Source organism: Oenanthe melanoleuca, chromosome 18 (assembly GCF_029582105.1).
Source record: "Oenanthe melanoleuca isolate GR-GAL-2019-014 chromosome 18, OMel1.0, whole genome shotgun sequence".
NCBI lineage: Eukaryota > Metazoa > Chordata > Aves > Passeriformes > Muscicapidae > Oenanthe > Oenanthe melanoleuca.
The window spans coordinates 585160-606593 of record NC_079351.1 but is presented as its reverse complement, the minus strand read 5'-3'; the positions used below and the strand labels follow the sequence as shown (position 1 = coordinate 606593).

The 21434-nt window shown below is 60.5% G+C and overlaps 3 protein-coding genes across 8 annotated transcripts in view; 1 reads left to right on the top strand and 2 right to left on the bottom strand.

Moving 5' to 3' along the window:
• Positions 1–4232: 4232 nt before the first annotated feature.
• Positions 4233–8075, bottom strand: CBX2 (chromobox 2). The gene is made up of 5 exons (XM_056506132.1): positions 8004–8075; positions 7881–7924; positions 7319–7384; positions 5790–5859; positions 4233–5576 (listed from the first exon to the last, which is right to left on the bottom strand). Exons 1-5 carry the CDS (start codon positions 8073–8075, stop codon positions 4233–4235), a joined length of 1596 nt encoding a protein of 531 aa, XP_056362107.1.
• A 596-nt stretch (positions 8076–8671) lies between these two features.
• Positions 8672–21434, top strand: part of RBFOX3 (RNA binding fox-1 homolog 3) — a 135852-nt gene continuing 123089 nt past the window's right edge. The window contains exon 1 of one of the 6 annotated variants that reach the window (XM_056505979.1): positions 8672–9021. The gene's annotated coding sequence lies outside the window, so the exon portion shown is untranslated. The remainder of the gene's footprint in view (positions 9022–21434) is intronic. The other 5 variants (XM_056505990.1, XM_056505985.1, XM_056505974.1 and 2 more) reach the window with 5 other exon arrangements.
• On the bottom strand, positions 14075–19396 carry ENPP7 (ectonucleotide pyrophosphatase/phosphodiesterase 7). The gene is made up of 6 exons (XM_056505973.1): positions 19132–19396; positions 17886–18031; positions 16466–17086; positions 15625–15955; positions 14897–14992; positions 14075–14553 (listed from the first exon to the last, which is right to left on the bottom strand). The coding sequence occupies exons 1-5, from the start codon at positions 19364–19366 to the stop codon at positions 14907–14909; spliced, it is 1419 nt and encodes a 472-aa protein (XP_056361948.1). The 5' UTR covers positions 19367–19396; the 3' UTR covers positions 14075–14553; positions 14897–14906.

The window sequence follows — 21434 nt, the reverse complement described above, 5'->3', positions numbered from 1 at the left end:
CTTTAAACCGTGTCCTCATTAACCTCCTTTTTCTGCTCGGGCGGGTGGGGCGCGGACCCCGCGCCGCGGGAGCTGCCAGTGCCGGCAGCAGCGGGAGGAAGGGCGGCACAATGGCGCCTTTCTCCGCCGGCCCGGCGGGGGGGCCCGTTCACACGGGCCGCGGGTCCCGGGGGCGGGGCCGGGGGCGTCGGGCCCGGGGGGCTCCGCTCCGCCCGACGGCGGCACCGACGGCAGCGCCCGCGGCCGCTCTCCGTGCCCTGCACGGCCGCACAGCGCCCTCCGCAGGCCGGCCCGGGCCCGGGTCTGTCCCGGTGTCCGTCCTGGTTCCTATCCCGGTCCCAGACCCAGTCCCGAGGTCTGTCCCGGTGTCCGTCCTGGTTCCTATCCCGGTCCCAGTCCCAGTCCCGAGGTCTGTCGCGGTGTCCGTCCTGGTTCCTATCCCGGACCCAGTCCCGGTACCTCTCCCGGTGTCTGTCCTAGTCCCGGTCCCAGTCCCGGATCCTGCTCCGGACCCAGTCCCAGTCTCGGTGTCTGTCCTTGTCCCGGTCCCTCTCCCGGTCCCTGTCCCGGTCCCGCAGGTGCAGGGGCAGCTCCAGCGGCCGCGGAGCCCGGGGCCGGGTCCGGCACGGACCCCTAAAGGGAAAGCGCTGGGCTTTCCCCGCTCCGCTTTCCCCGCTCCGGTTCCAGCCTCGCACACCCTCGCACATCCCGGGCCGGGAACGCGGTGCCGCGGAGCGCGGGGCGGCTCCAGGCGGTGCCGGGGGTCGGGAGGGGACCGGAGCTCTCCCGGAGCAGTGACCACACGAGGCTGAAAAGTTTAAAAAAATATTTATTGATATGCTAAAAAAGAAGTGTGGAAAAGTCATACAAACCCCCCCACCCGACGTAACACTTTCCTAGTGTTTTCCTGCAAATAAATTAAAAGCAGCCTAGAGCTGGGGGGCTACACTAGCGTTAGTGTCCAGGAACACTGGAAAACAGCACAAGGAACGTGAGTGAGGGGCCGGGTGGGACCGGGAGCTGCGTGGGGAGCTGGTCCTGCTCCCGTAGCACTCATGCTTTCCCAGGGCAGTAACATCCCCGACTTTTGTTCTCAGAAAAAAAAAAAAGCAAACAAACAGCTGCAGTTTAAAGCAATTATAAGTGTCATACAGGACCGATTTGGCTCTCTCTTTAATTAAAACGTACAAATCAGAGCAGTGACTGGCACAAGTTACAAGAACAATCGTTTGTTTTCACCTATCTCAAATTTCTGCCAGTAAAACCTTTCTCCTGGCTCTGGAGCACTTCACACGCAGCTCAGAAACTCAGCACAAACCAAACCCCTAAACTATCTCCATCTCTCCGTGTACTCCCGGGTTTTTTTTGGTACAAAATATATATATAAAAATAGACTCAGTTTCTTGGGATGATGGCTGAATCGGCCACCTCTTCCAGTCCAATGGAAAACAACAAGGATGCTTAACCAGATTACGCCTGGGGAAAATATCCATTCACTATACAAATACCACAGGACTTTCCACATCGGAAACCCCTTAGAAAATGACAAGTGACAAACCTTTAATTGCCTGTCTGACACCCGGCTGAACATGCCAACCCATAGCAGCAAACTCAAAAAAAAAAAAAAAAAGAATAAAAAAAGGTAGAACTTGAATCCTAATGGTACATAACTAGGGTCTGCACCAACCAGGGGTCTTCCAACCCCTGTCCACCAAAGATTCCAGTAAATTACTCACAGGGTGTGTCTTTGGGAGGCAAACCCCAGTGGGAACCGTGCACTCAAGCCTCCCCAGCGCTGCTGGGAGCACCAAGATCCCAGAACACCAAGTGAGAAAGGGGCTGCGGAAGAAATGTAGGGTGAGATGGCCAAATAAAAATCCTGGATTATCCTTTTCACCGTCGTTAGACCTTTGGAATTGAACCAGCTGGTGAGCAAAAGGCACAATAGCAAGTGGTGACAGCAGAGTCCTGTGCTGCAGGGGGGACACGCCTGGGCAGGGTGGGGGTGCAGGGGGTGCCTGGTTTTGGGATCCATGTCCCCTTTGCCCAAGCAGGAGGCAGGAGCCAGGCCCTGCATGGAGGGAGCTGAGACAGCAGCTCTGGAGGGAGCAGCCAGCACCTCACCTGCTGGCACAGCTCATCCCCTGCCCGTGGAGAAACCAACCAGATCTTACTGCTGCAGGCAGGAGCATCCCTGCCAGGCCAGCTCCCCTGGGGCATTGCAGGGCTCTGCAGGGCAGCTGGAGTCCCACTGGGGACCAGGGGACTGTCACTGGGGACCAGGACACCTCTCCCCAAGACCCTGCCAGCACCCTGCTTTGCATAGGCACAAACCTGTGGTGGGACCGGTGTCACAGACAGGGCTGAGGTAAGGACGGTCCCAAAGGCACATTGTTGATCAGTCTGGAGTCACAAAACTGGCAAACAGTTGGTGTGTGGGTGACAGGGTCACCCCCATGCTCCCATTCCTTGACTCTGCTCCCAAAGCACCAGCACACAGCACCCACTGTGCCTGGGCACTGCTTTCTGTGGCACAGCCCAACGCTGCCTCACAGCTCGCTTGGCAAAGTTACAGTGGAAGGTAAATGGCACAGACTGTGACATTTTGGCATCACCTGAGAATGACCCCACTGCAGCCATGGCCATGGGGGGCTGCTGCACTGGGGTCAGGAGGACCTGTACCCCCAGTTTGGTCCATGCATCCACACTCCTGTGCGTGGCCCTGCCTGGGGCAAAGAGAAACACCAACCCTGGTGCCAGGTCAGTCACCCAGTGACCCCTAAGCAGTGACCTGCTGGTCAGGTGGAGGGTCTGAAGCGCACAGGGAGTGACAGGGCAGCCACCGCCCCCGAGACAAGGACTCAGCATCAACAGAACCAAAATGACCTCAAATGCTACTAAACTCTGCCTGAACTGCTGCTAATTTTGGCTTGTAGGAGAAATCTGCAGTAGGGAAAACGCTGCAGTGGAAAAGCCATAACTGGGTGCAATTGCAATCCAAAAGGAGCACCCCAGAAGCTGGGATGGCAGGGGAAGGTGAACAGCTGCTCTGATTCCTTGGGGAACAGAATCTTGAGGTATCCACTGGCCTTCCTTTCCTCTCCTCTCCTTTCCCACCACTCCAGACCTATACAGGTGGCCTTGACCAGCTTCTGAGTATTCTGGAGAAAACCATGGATGATCAGCGTGAGTCTAACCCAGGCAGCAGCAGTCCTGGGTGTCCTGGCAGTTGCAGCACCAATCTGTCTGCTGCTGGAAGGGTTCACACGTTCTGCAAGGCTTCAAAAATATCCCCAGCTCGGTCCCTATCAGTGCCTGGAACCTGCTGAGCAGGAGCTGGAGATGCTGGCAATGCCAGGATGAGGCAGAGGAGTGGTGTGGGGGCTCCCTGGGCTGCCCAGAAATTCAGGTTCCTCTGGAAGGCAAGTCACTGCAGAGAAGCTGGTGCATCTTGCTGGCTCTCAAGGCAAGACTTTCCTCCAGCAGAAAGGAGACACCCTCCATAAAAAGCACCTCTGCCACCTGCTTTGGTAGGAGCACCCAGGGCTTCACCTATCTGAAACTGGGGTTATTTCCCTCCCTTGTGAAAAAAAAAAAAATCCTTAAGAAAAAATGTAAACAATATTTCCCTATCAGTTGGAAACCCCAACAGAAACGTTGTGGGTTCCCCATCATTGGAAATGACCTCGCCCAGGGGGGTGGCTGGGCTGAGTGTACCCTGAAAAACCCCCAAATGCAGCTGCCCCCCCACAGCCTCGAGGGCTGGGAGCAGCAGCTGCCTCATTTGGATTGACTTGCAGCTCCCCATGGCTCAGAGAGATCCACAGGAAGCCCAGGAGAGAACCTCCCAGTCCTCTCCTAGGTGTAAGACTGTCCCTCAGCAGCTGCATGGCCAGCGAGCTGCAGAGCTTGGCACCTGCTGTTCCAAAGCACAGAGACCTGTGTGCAGGGAACCTGGCTCCAAACTGGCACCCCTGGCAGCACCAGTGCCCCTGCTCCCAGAGAATGGCACCTCAGGTGGGGCACGGCTCCAGAGGAGGCAGGGAGGGAATCCAAGACCCCGGGCAGCTTGGAGAGGGTTTCACTGCGTGCTTGTCCAGCCCTCCCAGACACGAGTTCCAGCAGGTCTCATGAGGGCTCCACGTTCACTTGAAGAAAAAAAAACCTGATGGAAGAGCTGGGCACAGGTGAGGGTGAGGCTGAAGGACCCTCTCCCTCCTCTCCCTCCCGGCTCAGTATTGCCGCAGGTTGAAGAACCCGACGCTGGTGGGGGACTCCTTGACCGTCACTGTGATCAGGTTAGCGGTGACATCGGTGACAAAGACGTGCTCAATCAGGCTGCGGGTGGGCTTCCAGTCCTGGCTGGTCTGGATGGAGACAGACATGTTCTGACCCACGGCTGGCAGGGAGGCCGAATCCCGGTCGGAATCCGAGCTGCTGTCCTCGCCCGTGCTGGCCTCGGACAGGGCGGAGGCTCTGCGGCTCCCCGCGGCCACGCGTCCCTCCGCGGCGCCGGCCGAGCCCCCTCTGGCCGAGTCCCTGTCCCCTGCCCGCTGTGGCTGCTTCTTGCTCTTGCCACCGCTCCCCCCCGGGACGGTGCCAGCGCCGGCGGCGCTCAGCCCGGCCCCGGCGGTGCCGCCCTTGGCGCCCTTGGCAGCGCCGGTGCCGGCCGTGCTGCCGGCAGAGCCCCTGGCCAGGGAGCCGCACAGGTGCCGGGGCAGGCTGCTGGCCACGCCCGGCCCGTTTCTGACACTCTGCAGGTTCAGAGCCTGCAGGTTCAGCTCCTGGCTGGAGGCTGGCTGGAGGCCGGCCCCAGACGAGCTCGATGGCGCCTTGCTGCCGTTGGGCAGCATTTGGCCTCCGGCAGCAAACCCTGATTTCTGGTCCCCTCCGGCGCTGCTGCCGGACGCCTTTGCAGTTTTGGGTCCCTGCACGTTCAGCCCCAGCTCCCCAGAGCCTTTCTGGCTCCTCATTTTCAAGTCCAGCCCTAAGCTGCCCTTGCTGGCTGCCTGTGCCTTCAGCGCCAGCCTGCCCAGGGCCGAGCTCTCGGCTGCGCTGTGGCTTTGGGACATCCTGTTCATGTAGTGCACGATGGAGCTCTGCCAGCTGATGGCCTGGCTGGGGCTGCCCGAGCCGCTCTTCATCATGTTGGGCAGGTTTTCCACTGATGACCCCCCTGAGCTGAGCCCAGCCAAGGTGCCCGGCGGCTCCTTCAGCACGGCCGTGCCCGAGCCCTGCGCGCCGTGCTGGGGCTGCAGCTTCCCCACCAGCTTGGCGCTGCCCCCCACCTCCTTCCGGGACGTTTTCAGCACCTTTGTCAAGTTCACGGTCCTTCGAGCCGCCTTCTGCTCTGGGGGAAGAGGTTTCCGGCCACGCTTCTTCCTGGAGGCGTCTTTGGTGTCGGGCTTGGCCACCAGGATCTGAGCTTTCTTCTGCGGCACCGGGTGCGTCTCTCTGCTGCGGGGACCCCTCTTGGCTTCCAGATCACTCTCATCCTCTTCCTCGGAGGAGGACGAAGAGGAGGATGTGGAGGAAGAGGAGCTGCTTGACTTTGTTTTCGCAGGCATCTCTGGTTCCTGCAAAGCAGCAGAGACAGGGAGAGTTAACAGCAACGACCAAGGAATGGCTGTGGGCATTACCAACCCTCAGACACGCACAGGCTCTCTCTCTGTGTAGCTGACCTTCAGGGATCCATCAGCTGATGGCATGAGCTGTGTGCTCCAGGCCACCCCCAGCCCCAGGGCCCCCAGGGCTGTCACAGCCTGGGCTCCCACCCTGCCAGCACTCACCACGTTCTTCCTGGGCCTGCCCCGGGGCCGCTTGCCCCTCTTCCGATTCTGCGCTTCCTTTTCGTCCTCCCTGGAGAGAACGAGGATTGAGGACGAGTTTACAGGGAATAAAAACACATCTGGGGGAACTGAGGCAGCCAGGTAGTGACCAGAGAGCATCCCTGCCTGCACCAGCAACATCCCTGCAGCTCCAGCAGTCAGTGATGGACCACGAGGTGTTACCCATCCTAAACCTGTGCCTTTGCCAATTCTTGGTGAGATCTGCTGTTTTCTGGCACAAGGGGATCAGGCAAAGGGAAGGATCTGCCCCCAGCCCTGCTATGCTGAGCTTCCATGCTGAGAGTGGGAAAAGCAAAGGCATTCCCTCAGCTCAGTGAGTTCCCTGCTCTGCTGGACTCTCCTGCATCTCCTGCTCTGGCCACGGTGGCCCAGGCTGGGGTGCAGGGACATTTCAGGTCACTGTACTCACTTCCTAGGTCTGTTTAAATGGGATGGTGTTCAGATGTAACACATCCAGCTGACTAAACACCATCCTGTCTGCACTCAACACCAGATCCTTCTCTTGAAAAAAACGGATCCAGAAACCAGTTATAATTGAATCATATCATAAAATTTAACGATTTTTATTATTACAAAGTCGAAATACTTGGCAGCAGTATGTCTGCCATGGCCAGCTGGCTGCCCCTCTGCTCCCTGAGTGGCTCCTGGGGTGCAAGGGCTGTGGAATGATTGCTGTTCTCAGCCTGCCTGCGGGCAGGAGCCATGGACCTGACAGAGGACAGACACCATTTTGTTCTCCATCCAGGTTGTTCAGCCTGGAGAAGGTTCTAGGGAGACTTCAGAGCATCTCCCAGCACTTAAAGAGGCTCCAAGAGAGCTGGAGAGGGATTTTGGACAAGGGCCTGGAGTGACAGGACACAGGGAATAGCTTCCAACAAACTGAAGGAAAGATTGGATGGGGTATTAAGAAGAAATTGTTCCCTGTGAGGGCAGTGAGGCCCTGGCACAGGCTGCCCAAAGAACATGTGGCTGCCCCTGTAATGTCTAAGGCCAGGTTGGACAGCACATGGAGCAACCTGGGACAGTGGAAGTGATGGGGTGGATTGGGAAGAGCTTTAAGATCCCTCCTAATCCAAATCACCCTCTAAGATTTCCTCCCAGATATTATTTCCCTCACCCTCCCAGAGCTTCACAAATTTGCTTTAATGTCTCACAAGCCCAGGCACCATCTCCCCCCAGGGGTCTGCAGCCCCCCAGGCACAGCCAAGGTCCCTGAGCCCCGGGTGGTGACCGGGATCCCCAGCTCCCCCAGAGCCCTGCTGGCCCAGAGACCCCGTCTGTCTGTCCGGCCAGGGCAGGGCTGCTCCAGGTGGACCTGGGCCGTGACTCCGGGGACAAACAAAAGGGCCCGGCCACAAAGGGCCCCGCCAGCTGCAGGCTGCTGCTTCCAACAACTTCCACCACACGCGCAGCCAATTAGAAGTTAATTGACTTTACAGTTTGCTCAGAAATATTTAGAGTTTGCTCACTTCTTTTGGAAAGCCAGGAGCAGCCGGGGGTCCAGGATGTTCTCCTCAGGCTCCCAGCTGTTGTGCCTGCAATAGAGGACACGGAGCGGGTGAGAGCAGGGGCCGGGCCCCCCGGGCTCCAGCACCGCCGGGGCTGCACCCGGGGACAGCGGGGCTGGCACGGAGCGGGACATGCCCGCACCGGGGGCCGGCACAGCCGGGGGGCGGGCAGGGGAGAGGGGCCGGGGGAGGGAGATGGGGAAGGGGGCGGCCACGGCGCCGCGGGGCGAGGCGAGCCCCGCGCATCTCGGGGGAGCTCCGGTTTCAGCAGAGCGGGCGAGGGGCGCGGGGCCGGCACAGCCGGGGGGGTCGGACCGGGCCGGGCCGGGCCGGGCCGGGGGGGGCGCGGAGCCCCACGCGGTAACGGGGAGGGCCCGGCCGCGCTTATTTGTAAACAAAAGGAGCGGCACGACCCAAACAAAAGCGGGCGGGCGGGCGGTACCCGCGCCCCGCTCCGCTCCGCATGGTTCCGCCATCCGCGCAGCCCCGCTCCGCGCCCCGCGCCCCGCGCCGCCCCGCTCACTTGGAGGACCAGCCTCGCCACTTGACCAGGTACTCCAGCTTGCCCTGCGGAGAGAGACGGGAGAGGCGCGTTAGCGGGCGCGGGGAGCGGGGGGAGCGGGGGGTGCGGGCCGGCGGCTCCCACCTTGCGGAGCCGCTTGCTGAGGATGCACTCGGCGGCGAAGACCTGCTCTCCCACGCTGCTCAGCTCCTCCATGGCCCCGCGCACACCCCCGCGCACTCACACACAAGGGGAGCCCCCGGGCGCGCCCCCGACGGCGGCCGCGCGCGCTCCGACCCCCCCAGACCCACGCGCGCCCCCCGGCACAATACGGCGGAGGGGTGTGTGTGTGTGTGGGGAGGGGGTCCCCAAATTCCCCGCCGGCCAATGGGGAGCGGGGGGCGGGGCGATCCGGCGTGGGGGGTGGGGGGAGGCATTGTCTGTGTGCGACCCCTCCTCTTCCTCCCGCGCGGGGGCGGCCGCTGCCCGGCCGGAGCGGGGACAATGGGGTGGCCCGGCCCGGGGCTTTGTTTCCCCGGGTGTTGTAGGGGGCTTCCCTGGCCGGCCCCGCGGGGGATCCCCCCGCTCCGACCCCACCAGGGGTTCCTGCTGCTCGAACCCGGGCTCCGAGTCCCCCGCCCGGGGTCCCTCCTGGGGACAAAGCGCCCTGGGGCTGGGGCAGCCAGCGCCGGTCCCCGCCGGGCCGGAACAGGCGGCAGCAGCAGCGGCACGTTTCAGTTCTGAAGTAGTTGATTATAAGAGAATAAAGGATTCCCCAGGGGGGTGGTGACCCTCGCGCGGTGCCGGTCGCTGCTCGGTACCGCCCGGTCCCTCCCGAGCGCTGCCGGGGGTGCGGCGGCACCGCGCGCACCGGGGCGTGCGGGGCTGCGCCAGGAGCTGCTGCACGGCGGTTGTGCGCTGTGGGCGTGGAAGGATGAAATATGGTGCTTTACAGGCATGGAAGAAGATGAGTCAGCACCTCAGGGAGTTCTGCTCCGCGGGCCCGGAGCCTGCCCTTAGCCGTGCGGGAGCCGCAGGGATATGAATTGCCGTCGCCCCGGCGCCTGGGTGCCCGCGGCGCGCAGGGACTGAGCGGGAGCCGGACGGGCCATGGGGTGTCCTGCGTGGGGCCTCGCCCGCACCCCGGGCACTGCCGTCTCCGGTAAGCGATGCCGGGTTTAGCCGTGCCGGGTTTACAAAAGCGTTTGGAGCCGCAGCGGGAGCGCTGGGCTGTCCCCGCTGCGGGGGGAATGTCACCACGGGGACCCTCTGAGAGGGAACGGGAACCTGGGCGCTTCGTCAGGGAGCGGGGCTGAGCCGGGCGCAGGGGATGGGGACGTGCCGGGTCCGTGCCAGGGGCTTGTCCTGGGTCGGGCGCTGTCACCTTTCATTGTTTTCTCTGACAATTACCGTTCACTGACGAGAAGAGCTGTAGGAGCATTTTTATAGCCGAAGGTGACACAGAATTGTAACACAGCGCCGCACTTTTTGTTTGAGTTCATTTACCTTCTGCCAGCTCGGCTCTTTGTGTGCGACCCCTCTCAGATTTTAGCAGCAGCCCTGTGTGAGCTGCCATCGCCGTGTGCCTGAGCCGTGCACGGACATCCCGGCACCGCGGCCGTGTGGGTGCAGCCGGGGGATGAGGATGAGGATGAGGAGCCGGTGGGGCTCTCCTGGCTGCAGGATCGGGCTCTGAGAGATGAACGAGCCCTGATTTGGGTGATGCTGGGTGAGCTCCTCTGCCAGCCGCCCCTCAGCGCTGCTGTTCCGGTGCTGCCCGCGGGGATGCAGGGCTAGGCTCGCTGTTCTCTCCCTTCCTGGGGCGGGGAGGGAAGGCTGTGTGAGAGGAGAGGCTCCATCCGCTGTCTGCTGAGCTGGCGAGGGGCTGGGGGTCAGAAGTGGGAGCAGCCCTTGGCATTTCTGTCTCTTTAGGGACCACAGCGTTTGTGGGGCTGTGCCATCAGCATTGTCCCTGGTTCCTTGTGGGGACTGATCCCTAACGCTGCTCAGCCCCCATGCCACATACCCTGTTCCTGCTGAGGGTGAAAGGACTGTGCTGCTCCCTGGGCTGGAAATCTCCTTTTTCCTCCCAGGGTTTTACTGAAAACTCATCCTGGGCAGTGCCTGGGCTGCCGTGGGCTCCACCCCTGGCAGAGTGGGGTGTCCCCAGGGCTTCTGGGGTGTCCTGTTCTGCTTGGTCGGCCAGAGGAGACCACCCCAGCCCTGGAGCTTCCCTGGCATTGCTGGATGGAGCTGCAGGGGCTGCCCCAGCTGGGGCTGCTGCCTGGGGCAGGATGAGATGCCCTCCTGCTTCTGCCAAAGCTGTGGTTCCACCTGTGAGTGTGTTTTTGATGAATTCATTGTTTCCCATCCCTGACAGGGACTTCACCTTTCTGGAGAAACTCAGGAACACTTCCTGAATAACTTGGCCCCACACACCCACCAAGCAAAGTCACAGCGGGGCCAATAAATTCACCAATCACCGTGAAAACTGTCGTCATCTTCAAAATGAGAGCCAGACCCCCGAACTAATCTGAGGGAACATGAATTTGTAGCTTTCCCCGAGCGCGCCAGGCATCCCAGGAATGCCGTGCCTCCTGTGTTATGTCTGTAGCACGGGCTGTCAGGATGAACTGGGGGTTTGGTGTCGGAGGAAGGGATGGGGAACTGAGTCCCCTTTGCCTGTTGAAGGGAAAGGGCCGTGCTGCTGCTCCCTGGGCTGGAAATCGTGTTCTGTACCCAGGGCTTTGCTGGGAATGAGTTCTGCTGTGGGCTCTGTGCTTCCTGCCCATCCTGCCAGGCTGAGTGAGGCCACGGCCACGGTTTGGGGGCTTGCAAAGCAAGGAGCCCTGGCCTGGGATGTCCAGGGTGGGGGTCAAGGTCCAGGGTGGGGATCAAGGCCATGGGTGTTCCCACAGGGCCCTGGCCCCTGTTTTGGTGCTGGGCCCCCGAAGCAGGTGCATTGCAGGGGTGCCCCGTTCCCTGCAGTGGTGCTGGGGGTCTCTGACTGCAGAGGGCGAGGCCGTGGCCAGCCCGGCCATGGTGGCCATGTTTGTTGTGGGCAAATGGTGGCTGTTTTCCCAAGGCACCAGCCAATCCAAGCGCGGAGATCTGCATCTCATTTGGGTACGGCAGCCGCGCTCGGAGCGGGGCAGCTGCCAGGGTGGGACCGCGGGGACCTGTGACCCTGGGCCGGAGTCTGAGGGGCACGTGCCACCCCCAGACTGGCATTTTGGGAGGCAGCAGCGTCCCCACACGCCGTGTGCCATAAATAAATACGTGTCCTTGGATGTTTGTTGTTATGTTCCCATCCCGGAGTGGCCGGGACCCCTGGGCAGCGAGCAGCTTCCCAGTGCAGCATAAAGAAAAGGAAGCAAATGGTGTGGAAATGCATGGCAAATTGGGATGCAATACACAGCGGGGCTCTCCCTGCTGCGTGACCCCCAGCCCGGGCAGGGGGGCGGTGGGAATGAATTACGGGGGGATGGGAGGGCGGGAGGAGGCGCGGGGATGGGGCAGCGACCGTGTCCGGGCGAGGCCGGGCTGAGCTTTGGTCTCTGTCACTGGGAAACGTTTGGTGAAAATGTCCCGCATTGCCAGAGCACAAGGTGTGAGGAGCCACGGGAAGGGCTGGGAAAGGCTCGAAGAACGTGCAAAGTTCGGCAGGTTTGGGTTTGCGTTGGAAGAGGCCGGGCTGGAGTGGCTCCTGGGCTGGGGAGTTTAGGGTCTGTGTGTGTGGGGGCTTCAAACTCGCACCCACAGCGGGGAGGATCCCTGGCCTGGGGCATCGGAGCGCCCGTCAGCCCGGGCACGGGCCAGGAGGGGATTTCGGGGTGTGACCTGGCTCCCCAGAGCATCCCTTGGAGCATCCCTGCGCCTTGTGCTGGTGCTGGGGAGCGCCCCGGGCCGGCGGCAGCGGCGGGAGGCTCCCGGCTTTGTCCCTCAGCACCGGGGGGCTGATCCCTCCCGGGGGAGCCCCCGGGGCTCGGACTGGCCCCGGGGCACCGGCCGGCCGGGGCTGGTGGCTGCGGGGGCCGCGGGTCTGGGGAGATGCTCCGGGCCGGGCTTTTACCGCGAGCCGCTTCCCCCGCCCGTGCCGGGAGCTCGGGGGCGCTGAGCGTGGCTCGGGAGCCCTCGGCCGCCGGCTGCCGGTACTGCACCGGGACAGACACCGGGACAGCGGGACAGACAGCGGGACTGCACCGGGACAGCGGGACTGCACCGGGACAGACACCGGGACTGCACCGGGACCGACACCGGGACACCAGGACAGACATTGGAACACCGGGGCAGACACCGGGACTGACACCGGGACAGACACTGGGACACCAGGACAGACATTGGAACACCGGGGCAGACAGTGGAACACCGGGACAGACACCGGGACAGACACGGGACATTGGCAGGGCAGGAGGTGGGTGCGGGGACGGACGAACAGGAGCGGGGTCCCGCAGCTCCCGCGTGCTCAGGGCTCGGAGGGTGATCCCTGCTGGGAACGCAGCGAGTCCCGTGTCCAGCGCTCGGGCTTTGGCCACACCCGGGTGTCTCATGGCAAACCTGTGCCTGAGGGGCAGTGGGAACCTTCCTGCAGGGATACGGCAGCGTTCAGCCTGTCTGCAGGACCGTCCCTTCCTCACCATGGATTTTTCTGGCTGGGCTCTGTCTCACCCAAATGCTGCTGGTGGAGTCAGGAACTCAATTCCTGCTCCCAGCCAAGGAAAAATCTCAGATGAGGGTTTGTGTCAGGAGGTTGGTCACCACAAACCCCGTGTTCCCTGTGTGGATCTGGGAACCAGACTGGGACCAGCCCTATGAGCACTGTGGCTTCTCAGTACTTAAAGGCTTATTAAAAAGAGGGAGAGTGGCATTTTGAATGGCCAGAGAGTGATAGGACAGGGAAGTGTTTTTAAACTTCAGAGAGGAGAGATTTAGGTTACATGTTGTGAGGGAAATTCTTCCCGGTGAGGGTGGGCAGGGCTGGCACAGGCGCCCAGAGCAGCTGTGGCTGCCCCTGGATCCCTGGCAGTGCCCAAGGCCGGGCTGGACAGGGCTGGGAGCACCCTGGACAGTGGGAGGTGTCCCTGCCATGGCAGGGGTGGCACTGGATGGGCTGTGAGGTTCCAACCCAAACCATTCCATGGGTTTGTGATCCTGCTCCGTGCCTGCTGGGCACCCTGGGCATGAGGACAGTCAGAGCTGGTACCAGAGGGTTCTGAGCTCTGCCGGGATCTCCAGGACACAGCTGAGCTGCCTGCAGCGTGTGCAGGGCTGTGCTGAGCTGCCCGAGAGGCCCCAAGGTCACCAGCAGGAGAACGGGAAGGTTTCTGTGCTCCCTTATCACTAATATCAATGTCAATGGCGTGCACGGCGCTGGCCTCGCTCCCCTTTCAGAGCCTCCCTGCAGCTGCCGCCGCCCTGACCCCCACCCCAGCACAGTTTCAAGCCAAACATTTTCTTCCTGTTTTTCTGAGGGTGCGGCTCTTGTTTCATCTCGTTGGGTGAAGCCGATGCAGTGAGCGAGTCTCTATGGCAACAGATGTTTATCGAGCCCCTGAGATGAGGCACAGGCTTGGGGAAAGGCACCACAGCATCTGGGAGGGTCTGGGGGTGCTGGAACGGGGCTGCTGGACGGGACGTACCTTGCTCCTGTCCCCTGAGCCCCAGCCTGGCTGAAGGACCCTGGGCTGCTTCCTGCAGCCCTCAGGGAGGTTTGGATTTGTGCAGGGGCTTTTCCCTCAGCCCTGCTGTGGAGAGCTCCCCGGAGCCTGGCACAGCCCCCCAGCTCTGCCAGCCCTGGCTCAGGGCTGTTTGCTGTGAGCTGGGCCTGGCCCTGGCACTGCCACATTCCCTGTCTCCAGAACACACCAACACCCCTCCCAGAGCCGCCAGGAGCTGACTGGGCTGCAGCTGGGGCAGGTCTCAGCAGTTCTGCCATGGAGCTGCAGGTCTGCTGCTCAGGGTGCAGAGGTGGCATTTCCCAGCTCTGTCCAGAGCCACAAAGCACAGACAGACAAGCAGCAGGCTGCTGAGGGCTCCTGGGGCTCCTGGGGCAGCAGCTGGAGGTGCTGACTGACTTTGGGACACTTCTGAGGCCTCGGGCTGGGGGTGCCGTGGCCGGCACAGACACCCGGGGTCTCTCTGCTCCTGGGCAGGTGTGGGATGAGCGATCCACCCTGGGTGGGGCCTGGCGCCTTTCAGGGGAGGCTCCCAGCACATTCGGAACGATGATTGATTTTAATTAACTCAGACACTCAATATGTATCAGCTGTCTCTGCTCCAAGCCCTCTCTGGAGCTGTTCTGCCTCCCACATTTGGGTGATGCAAACAGGGGGTGGGCATGTCAGTGCCACCTTCCACAGCAGTGCATCCCGGTGTCACCCCAAAGCTTGGGACAGGCATCTCCCCCTCCAGGGACTCAGCCATGCTGGAGGAGCGTGCCTCAGTAATTTAGAGAGGTTTTGGGAATTTTGTCCAATTCCCTGAGCCTGGCTCTGGCTGTCTTTGTGAGCCACGTCCTTCCCCACCTTGCCCCGTGTTCTGGTAGAGTTTCTGGAGCTTGGGGGCTGCCAGGACAGGAGAGCCCGGCGCTGCTGGTGCTCGGTTCAGGTCTCTGCAGCCTGGAGGAATCGGCTGGAGGTGCCGGGGGATTGGATCAGGAGCTGCTCGTTCTGGTTGTTCTCTGGACAAATTCGCACTGGGAAGGCAAATGACAAACTGTGGTCGTGCAGCCACACACGGCCACGTGCAGGGCCACCAACAGTGCGGGATTCACCCCCGTGGTTGCCCTGGCTGAGCACCAGAACGGGGGGACAGGACAGGGGCAGTGACAGGGTCCAGGAGGGGCGCCCACCCCTCTCCTTCAGCCCAGCCCATGCCCTGGGTGGTGTCAATCTGACCCGGGGCGGGAGAAACAGAGTCCTGCCTGAGGTGTGAAACCCCTGCTGTGTCCCGTGGGGGATCCACGGGCAGACGAAACCCGGGGAGACCACCCCCAAACGGGGCACGTGTGTGCGTGGGCACGGGTCCTGCCGGGTTACCTGGTGGGGGTTAGAAAACTCCTCTCCAGCATCCCAGAGCCAGCGCCAGTCCGAGCATCAGCGGCAACTTGGTGGAGGGATGGAGAGAGCCCGTACCTGCGGTGAGAGAGGGGTGAGTGCCAGCCCTGCCCGAGGGCAGCACCCCCGGGGCCCTGACTGTCACCTGCTGCCACCCACTCTGCTCCCCCCGCCCGCCCGGGAGCAGCTCCGCCGGCGCCGGGGACACCGGGACCCCTGCCCGGGGACACGGGGACCCCTGCCCGGGGACACGGGGACCCCTGCCCGGGGACACGGGGACACCTGCCCGGAGACACGGGGACCCCTGCCCAGGGACACCGGGACCCCTGCCCGGGGACACCGGGACCCCTGCCCGGAGACACGGGGACCCCTGCCCGGGGACACGGGGACCCCTGCCCAGGGACACCGGGACCCCTGCCCGGGGACACCGGGACCCCTGCCCGGGGACACGGGGACCCCTGCCCGGCTACCGAGCGGCGGGGGGCGGGCACGGCCCGGTGCCCCGGAGCGGCGGGAGCGGCGGCGGCCGCCAGGTGTCGCTGTTCCCGCGGGAATCCCGGCGGAGCGCAGCGCTCCCGGTGCTCTCCCGGTGTGATCCCGGTGCAATCCCGGTACCCATTGCCCCTCCCCGTGCCGTTCCTGGTGCCCATTGCCCCATTTGGTGTCTGTTGCCGGTGCCTGCTGCCACCCCCATGTGTCCCGGTGCTCACCATTGTCCCCAGGGGTTGTCGTTTCAATCGGTTCAGTCGGTTTAATCGGTCTAGTTGTTTTAATTGGTCCAGTTGTTCTAGCCGGTTCGGTCGGCTCGGTCGGGTCGGTCGGGTCCCGCAGCATGGGCTTGGTGACCTCCAGGGAGCCGTCGTGGGGCTCGGGGGCGATGCCCAGCAGCTCGCACAGCAGCGCGTAGACGTTGACGCTCTCGAAGGGCTCCACCACCAGCCCCCTCTTGAAGGCCGGTCCCACGGCACGGAAAATGGTTTTCATGCTCATGGCCTGGTTGTCGAAGCCGTGCTCCCCTTTGTTGAACTGCACCTTGTACCTCTGCAGGGGAGAGCAGCAACCTGAGCGCCCCCAGCCCTCTGCCCCCACCTCTCCCACCTCCTGTGCCCTGTTCTGCAGCTGGGGGTTTGATGGTCTGGTTGGTGCCTTTCAGTTTTGGAAGTTGATCTGTTAAACTCTGCAGAAGCTGGAGGTGGCTCCAGACACTGCTCTCAAGCAATTACATCCTGCGAGTTCCCTCCCTAAATGTCAGCACATCCAAATTTTGTTGTACCGAGGAGCTTCCAGTGGGAAGCTGCCTGCTGGCCTTGGTGCTTCAGTCAGGCTAGGAGAGGATCCTGCAGTGGATATTCTGCATTCGTGCAACTCCCACTCCAAGGTTTCTGGATACTTCTCAACAGCAGAGAAGGTGTTTATACAAAGAGCTGGAATTTATATCTGTGTGTATGGAGACAAAGGCCTAAAGCTGGGTGGGGCTGGGGTGCTGTGAGAGGGAGAGGAGTGGGAGGCACATCCCAAAGGACAGTAGGTTTGCCTGGGCGTACACCTTACCCCGTGGATGACGTAGCCTGGGTCGCTGTACAGCAGGAGCGGGGTGATCCGGGAGTGGTTGGCGTAGTGGAATCTCTTTGGGAACTCTTCTTTCTTGTGCACGTGCAGCTTTGGGTGGGCGTTTTTCAGGACTGAGTACACGTGCTCCAGTTTCCCTTCTTTTGGCACCAGGAGTCCATTTGGTCCATAGTCTAGCAGTTCAAAGTCGAGGTCCTGGAAGGAGAAGTTGCTGACGGTGCGGAGGTGGATCTCGTCGGTTTTCAGCACGGTCTCCATGCCGTGGTCGGACGTGACGATGAGGTTGAGCTTTGGCTCCAGGCCGCTCTCCCGGATGCGCTGCCGCAGGTACCCCACGGTCCTGTCCACCTGCTTGACCATGTTCTTCCTCTGTGTGGACTCAGGGCCAAACTTGTGTCCTGAGGAGTCTGGCTCCCCGAAGTAGAGCGTGATGAAGTCGAGGTTCTCCGCTGTGAACCACTCCATGACCGTGTCAATGCTCTGCCTCCAGTTGGTTTCATTGCTGTAGTTGAACAGTGGGGGTTCCACCAGCTTCTTGTACACTTCTTCTTCTTGGTATTTTGCTTTGGTTCCAGGGAAGTGGATAGAGCCTGTCTTCAAACCCTGTGAGTGGAGACATCCCATAAACTCACCTGGACTCTCTTGGCAGCCTCCTTCCACCTGTCAGTGCAGCCACCTCCTCACACGATTAGTTCCTGCTGTGCCCAGTGTCTGCCTCTGCCTCTGATGAGGTTTTCTTGCTCATTGCCAGTTAAATTAATTGAATTAATTGAATAATTGAATGATTGATTAATTGAAAGCACTGCCCTTACGCCTGGTTCTTCACTGTGTTTTAACACCAGTTAAAACTGTGGAGCCAGTGATTCCTTTGCACCTTGCATGGACCCTCTGCCTCTCAACCATCAAGACATTCAGGTGTGATTTACTGAAGTCAGTTTGGCAGGTAAATGTGGGCAAACCCTTGGGCCGGGTTCCATTTCCTCAAAGGCAGATTTGACGCCTGCTGGGCTTGCTGCAGTTCCCAGGGCACAGGGGAGTGGCCCTGGTGCTGCCACCCAAGTGCCCTGGATGTGCCTCAGGCTGTGGAGCTCCCAGGCTCAGGATGTTCCCTGAGGAACTGGCTGAGGCTTCTTTAAACAGGATAACCTGCTTTATTAATGTCTTAATAAAGCTGAAATGCATCTATTATTTTTTGCTATTTTTAGTAGAACGATCATAATTATTCCTGCCAGTGTCTGGGGATTTCAGGTTTTTTTTTGCTGTTCTAATTAGCCTGATGTTCACAGGGAGGCTGGGAACTCTTGGCCACTGGGGATTGTGGCCTGCCTGGAGCTTTTCCTGGAGGGTGGCAGCTTGGCAGGGTCTGGGCAGGGTCTGTGGTGTGAGGAGGTGCCACACTTGCCTGTCTCTGGGCAGTGATCCAGATGGGCAGGCTGCCGTTGTCCCACCAGCTGCTGATGCCCTGGGTGGTGTAGTAGGGCAGTTTCACACCTGTGTTGGTGTCGAACCACATGTTGTGGATCACCCCGTGGTTCTCCAGGTACCGCCCTGCGGGAGAGAGGAGGGGAGGGGAGGGGAGGGGTGAGCCAGGCTGTGCTGGGGGTCCCTTCTCTGCCCCTCCAACCCTGCCCTCTGCCAGGTGGGGCCCTGGGGCAGGGAGGAGGTGCTGGGGCAGTGCTGCCTCCCTTGTGGGTTAGTTGGTGTCAGGTGGGTCTCACCTGGACCAGGCACATCGCTGCCCTCTGGGCACGGGCAGGTTCCCCATGTCTTGTGTTTATTTAATCACATGGTGTTTCACTTCGGAGGTCAGTGCACCCAAGGTTCTGTTACAAGGGAGGGATGCACTTGGACTCCTGTATTTTGTGCTATTTTTGTTACTCTGGTCCTGAGGACTGTGCAGTCCCTTTGCATGATCTCCTCATCCTCCCTGGTATTGATGCTGCCTCCCTGCTTTTGCCCATCAGCACATTTCATTAGCATGCTCCACTCTTTTATGCCAAGGTTATTAATTAAAATCTTAAATAAGATTGGCTCCAAAATCGATTCTTCAGGAATTCCCCTGGTGCCCTCCCTCCAGCTTGACAATCTCCTCTCAGCATCCACTCTGTCCTCTTCCTGTAGCCTCTCACTTCCCCACGTTACAGATTTTGTACAATCTTCATCTTCTCCATCTTAACTAATGATTTCCCATGTGGCACTGTATCAAATGCACTACTGAAGTCCAGAAAGATTAAATTTAGAGCATTTCCCTTGTTTAAAAAATAATTTATCTTATCAAAGGAGGCTGTTCAGCTGGTCTGGTGCCATTTGCCTTTGATAAATACAGGTTCAGTTCATGGATATCCCAGAATGGTTTGAGCTGGGAGGGACCTTAAAACCAGCCCCATTCTACCTCTCTGCCATGGGCAGGGACACTTGGAGCAGGTTGGCTCCAAGCCCTATCCACCCTGGCCTTGGACATTTCCTGGGATGGGGCAATCTGGGAAATCAGGGAAGAATTTGTGTCTAGTTTAAATCTACCAATTCTGCATCTCTTGCCTTGTCTGCTCTGAAGCTCTGAGTGCTGCTGGGCCAGGACCTCCTGAGCTGTGTCTGTCCCTGTCCCCTGAGCCTTGACCTTGCCCTTCCCCAGCCCCGGGGGCACTCACCGGTCAGCAGCGTGAAGTGGCAGGGGCTGGTGAGGGTGACGAAGGCAGGAGTCATGTACTTGGCCTTCACGCCCTCTGCAGCCATGGTGTCCAGGTTGGGGGTGTCCACGTCGCGGTCGTAGTCCCAGCGGAAGCCGTCGAAGGACACGAGCAGCAGTTTGCTGTGCTGCTGCCGCAGGGGGAGGCTCCGCGCCGGGGCCAGGGCGGCCCAGAGCAGCCCCAGGGCCAGCAGCATCCCGGTGCCCTGGGCAGGAGCAGCCCCGAGTGCGGGGAGCCGGCATTAATAGCTGCGGGGTGGGACTAAGTTCGCTGCTTATCTAATCTGGCCGTGCTGCTCGGGTGCGTGGCTCCGGGCAGCGCTCGCTATCAGAGCAGCCTCTTGTTTGTCTCTCTGCAGGAGACTGTCCGAAAGTCCCTTCTGGGTCAAGCATCAGCATCTTCCCCAGCGGTGCTGCGGTTCTGGGGTGTGAGCAGGGAGCCCTCCACAGCCCCCATCCCTCCCAGCCCCCGGGCTGTGCTTTCCTTGCCCTGCTCCCTGCTCAGCAGCCCCAGAGCAGCTCATCCACCGTGGGATGCAGGCTCAGGGACGAGCTTGGGTTTGCCCTCTTGGCTTTGCTGAGCTCACTGGAGGAGGCTCTTTCTGGGATCCTGACCATGCATCAGCCCCCAGAGATGCTCCTGAGGGTGATCCCAGCTCTGGAGCTCCCGTGTCCCATCATCCCAGACCCTCATCTGCTCGTGCACTGCTGAGCTTCGCTGGATCAGCATCCTATCATATCAATATCTGCTGCTTTATGGCTTCTCTGGGGTTTAATCATTGCTGACGACTCAATTCTCAGAAAAACTGAGTTAAAGGCTTTTGTAGAGTTATATAACAGAGGTTGCCTTGGTTCCCTGGGCTGTGAACTCACAACCTTTATGTCTTTGCTGATCTCCCTCTCTCAGGTTGCAGATTTATTCCTTGGTGCTTTGCTTCCTAATTGCCTGCCACCCTCTCCTCACTAAGCAGAGCTGTCTCCACCTGGATTTCCCAGCCCTTCTGGGGTCATTCCTTGATGTTTCTCCCCAAGACTGAGCTGGGTAGATGAGTGTTAGGCACATGGGTTTGTTCTTTTTGGATGGAATGACTACATAGAGTTCTTTGTAGTCCTGAGCATCAGCACTGATTTGTGGGGGTGTTGGTGTCTCTTCCATGTGGGTGTTTCTGTGCTGTGACATGGGATAGTCTGGCAAGGACACTGGGAGAGGTCCAAGAGATCCCAGCAGGGACCTCGGGGCTGGCACCAGCTGGGAGAGCAGTTGGGCTTTTGCAGGTAGTGGGAATGCTGGGGTGGGTCCTGCCCTGAGCCCCCAGCCCTGGATCCAAGCCCTGAGCCAGCAATTCCTGAGCTCAGTGTCCTCCTGCCAGCCCACACTGCAATTCCTGAGCTCAGTGTCCTCCTGCCACCCCACAGTGCAATTCCTGAGCTCAGTGTCCTCCTGCCACCCCACACTGCAATTCCTGAGCTCAGTGTCCTCCTGCCACCCCACAGTGCCCTCCCTGAGCTCAGTGTCCTCCTGCCACCCCACAGTGCAATCCCTGAGCTCAGTGTCCTCCTGCCACCCCCACAGTGCAATTCCTGAGCTCAGTGTCCTCCTGCCACCCCACACTGCAATTCCTGAGCTCAGTGTCCTCCTGCCACCCCACAGTGCAATTCCTGAGCTCAGTGTCCTCCTGCCACCCCACAGTGCCCTCCATCCCTGAGCTCAGTGTCCTCCTGCCAGCCCACACTGCAATTCCTGAGCTCAGTGTCCTCCTGCCACCCCACAGTGCACTCCATTCCTGAGCTCAGTGTCCTCCTGCCACCCCACACTGCAATTCCTGAGCTCAGTGTCCTCCTGCCACCCCACAGTGCAATCCCTGAGCTCAGTGTCCTCCTGCCACCCCACAGTGCAATCCCTGAGCTCAGTGTCCTCCTGCCACCCCACAGTGCAATTCCTGAGCTCAGTGTCCTCCTGCCACCCCAGCACCCCTCTCTCTCAGCCCAATACCGATATTTACTGCAGGAACTCTTTTATCTGCCAGTGCTGCCCTGGGTTCGATACTGTCCTTCCATGAGGACAGAGCTTCCCGGCAGCTCCGAGGGTTTAAAGGGCTCATGATAGGAGATGTTATCACTTGCCCGGCTCAGGGAAGGTCCTGAATATTCAGGTGCTGTTCTGAGGTGGGTCACCAAGTCCCTGAGCCTGTGCTAACAGTGCAGGGAAGGTGCTGATAAGGAGGTGCTGATAACGTATCGTGTCCATCGGGAGGGAGGAGAGCA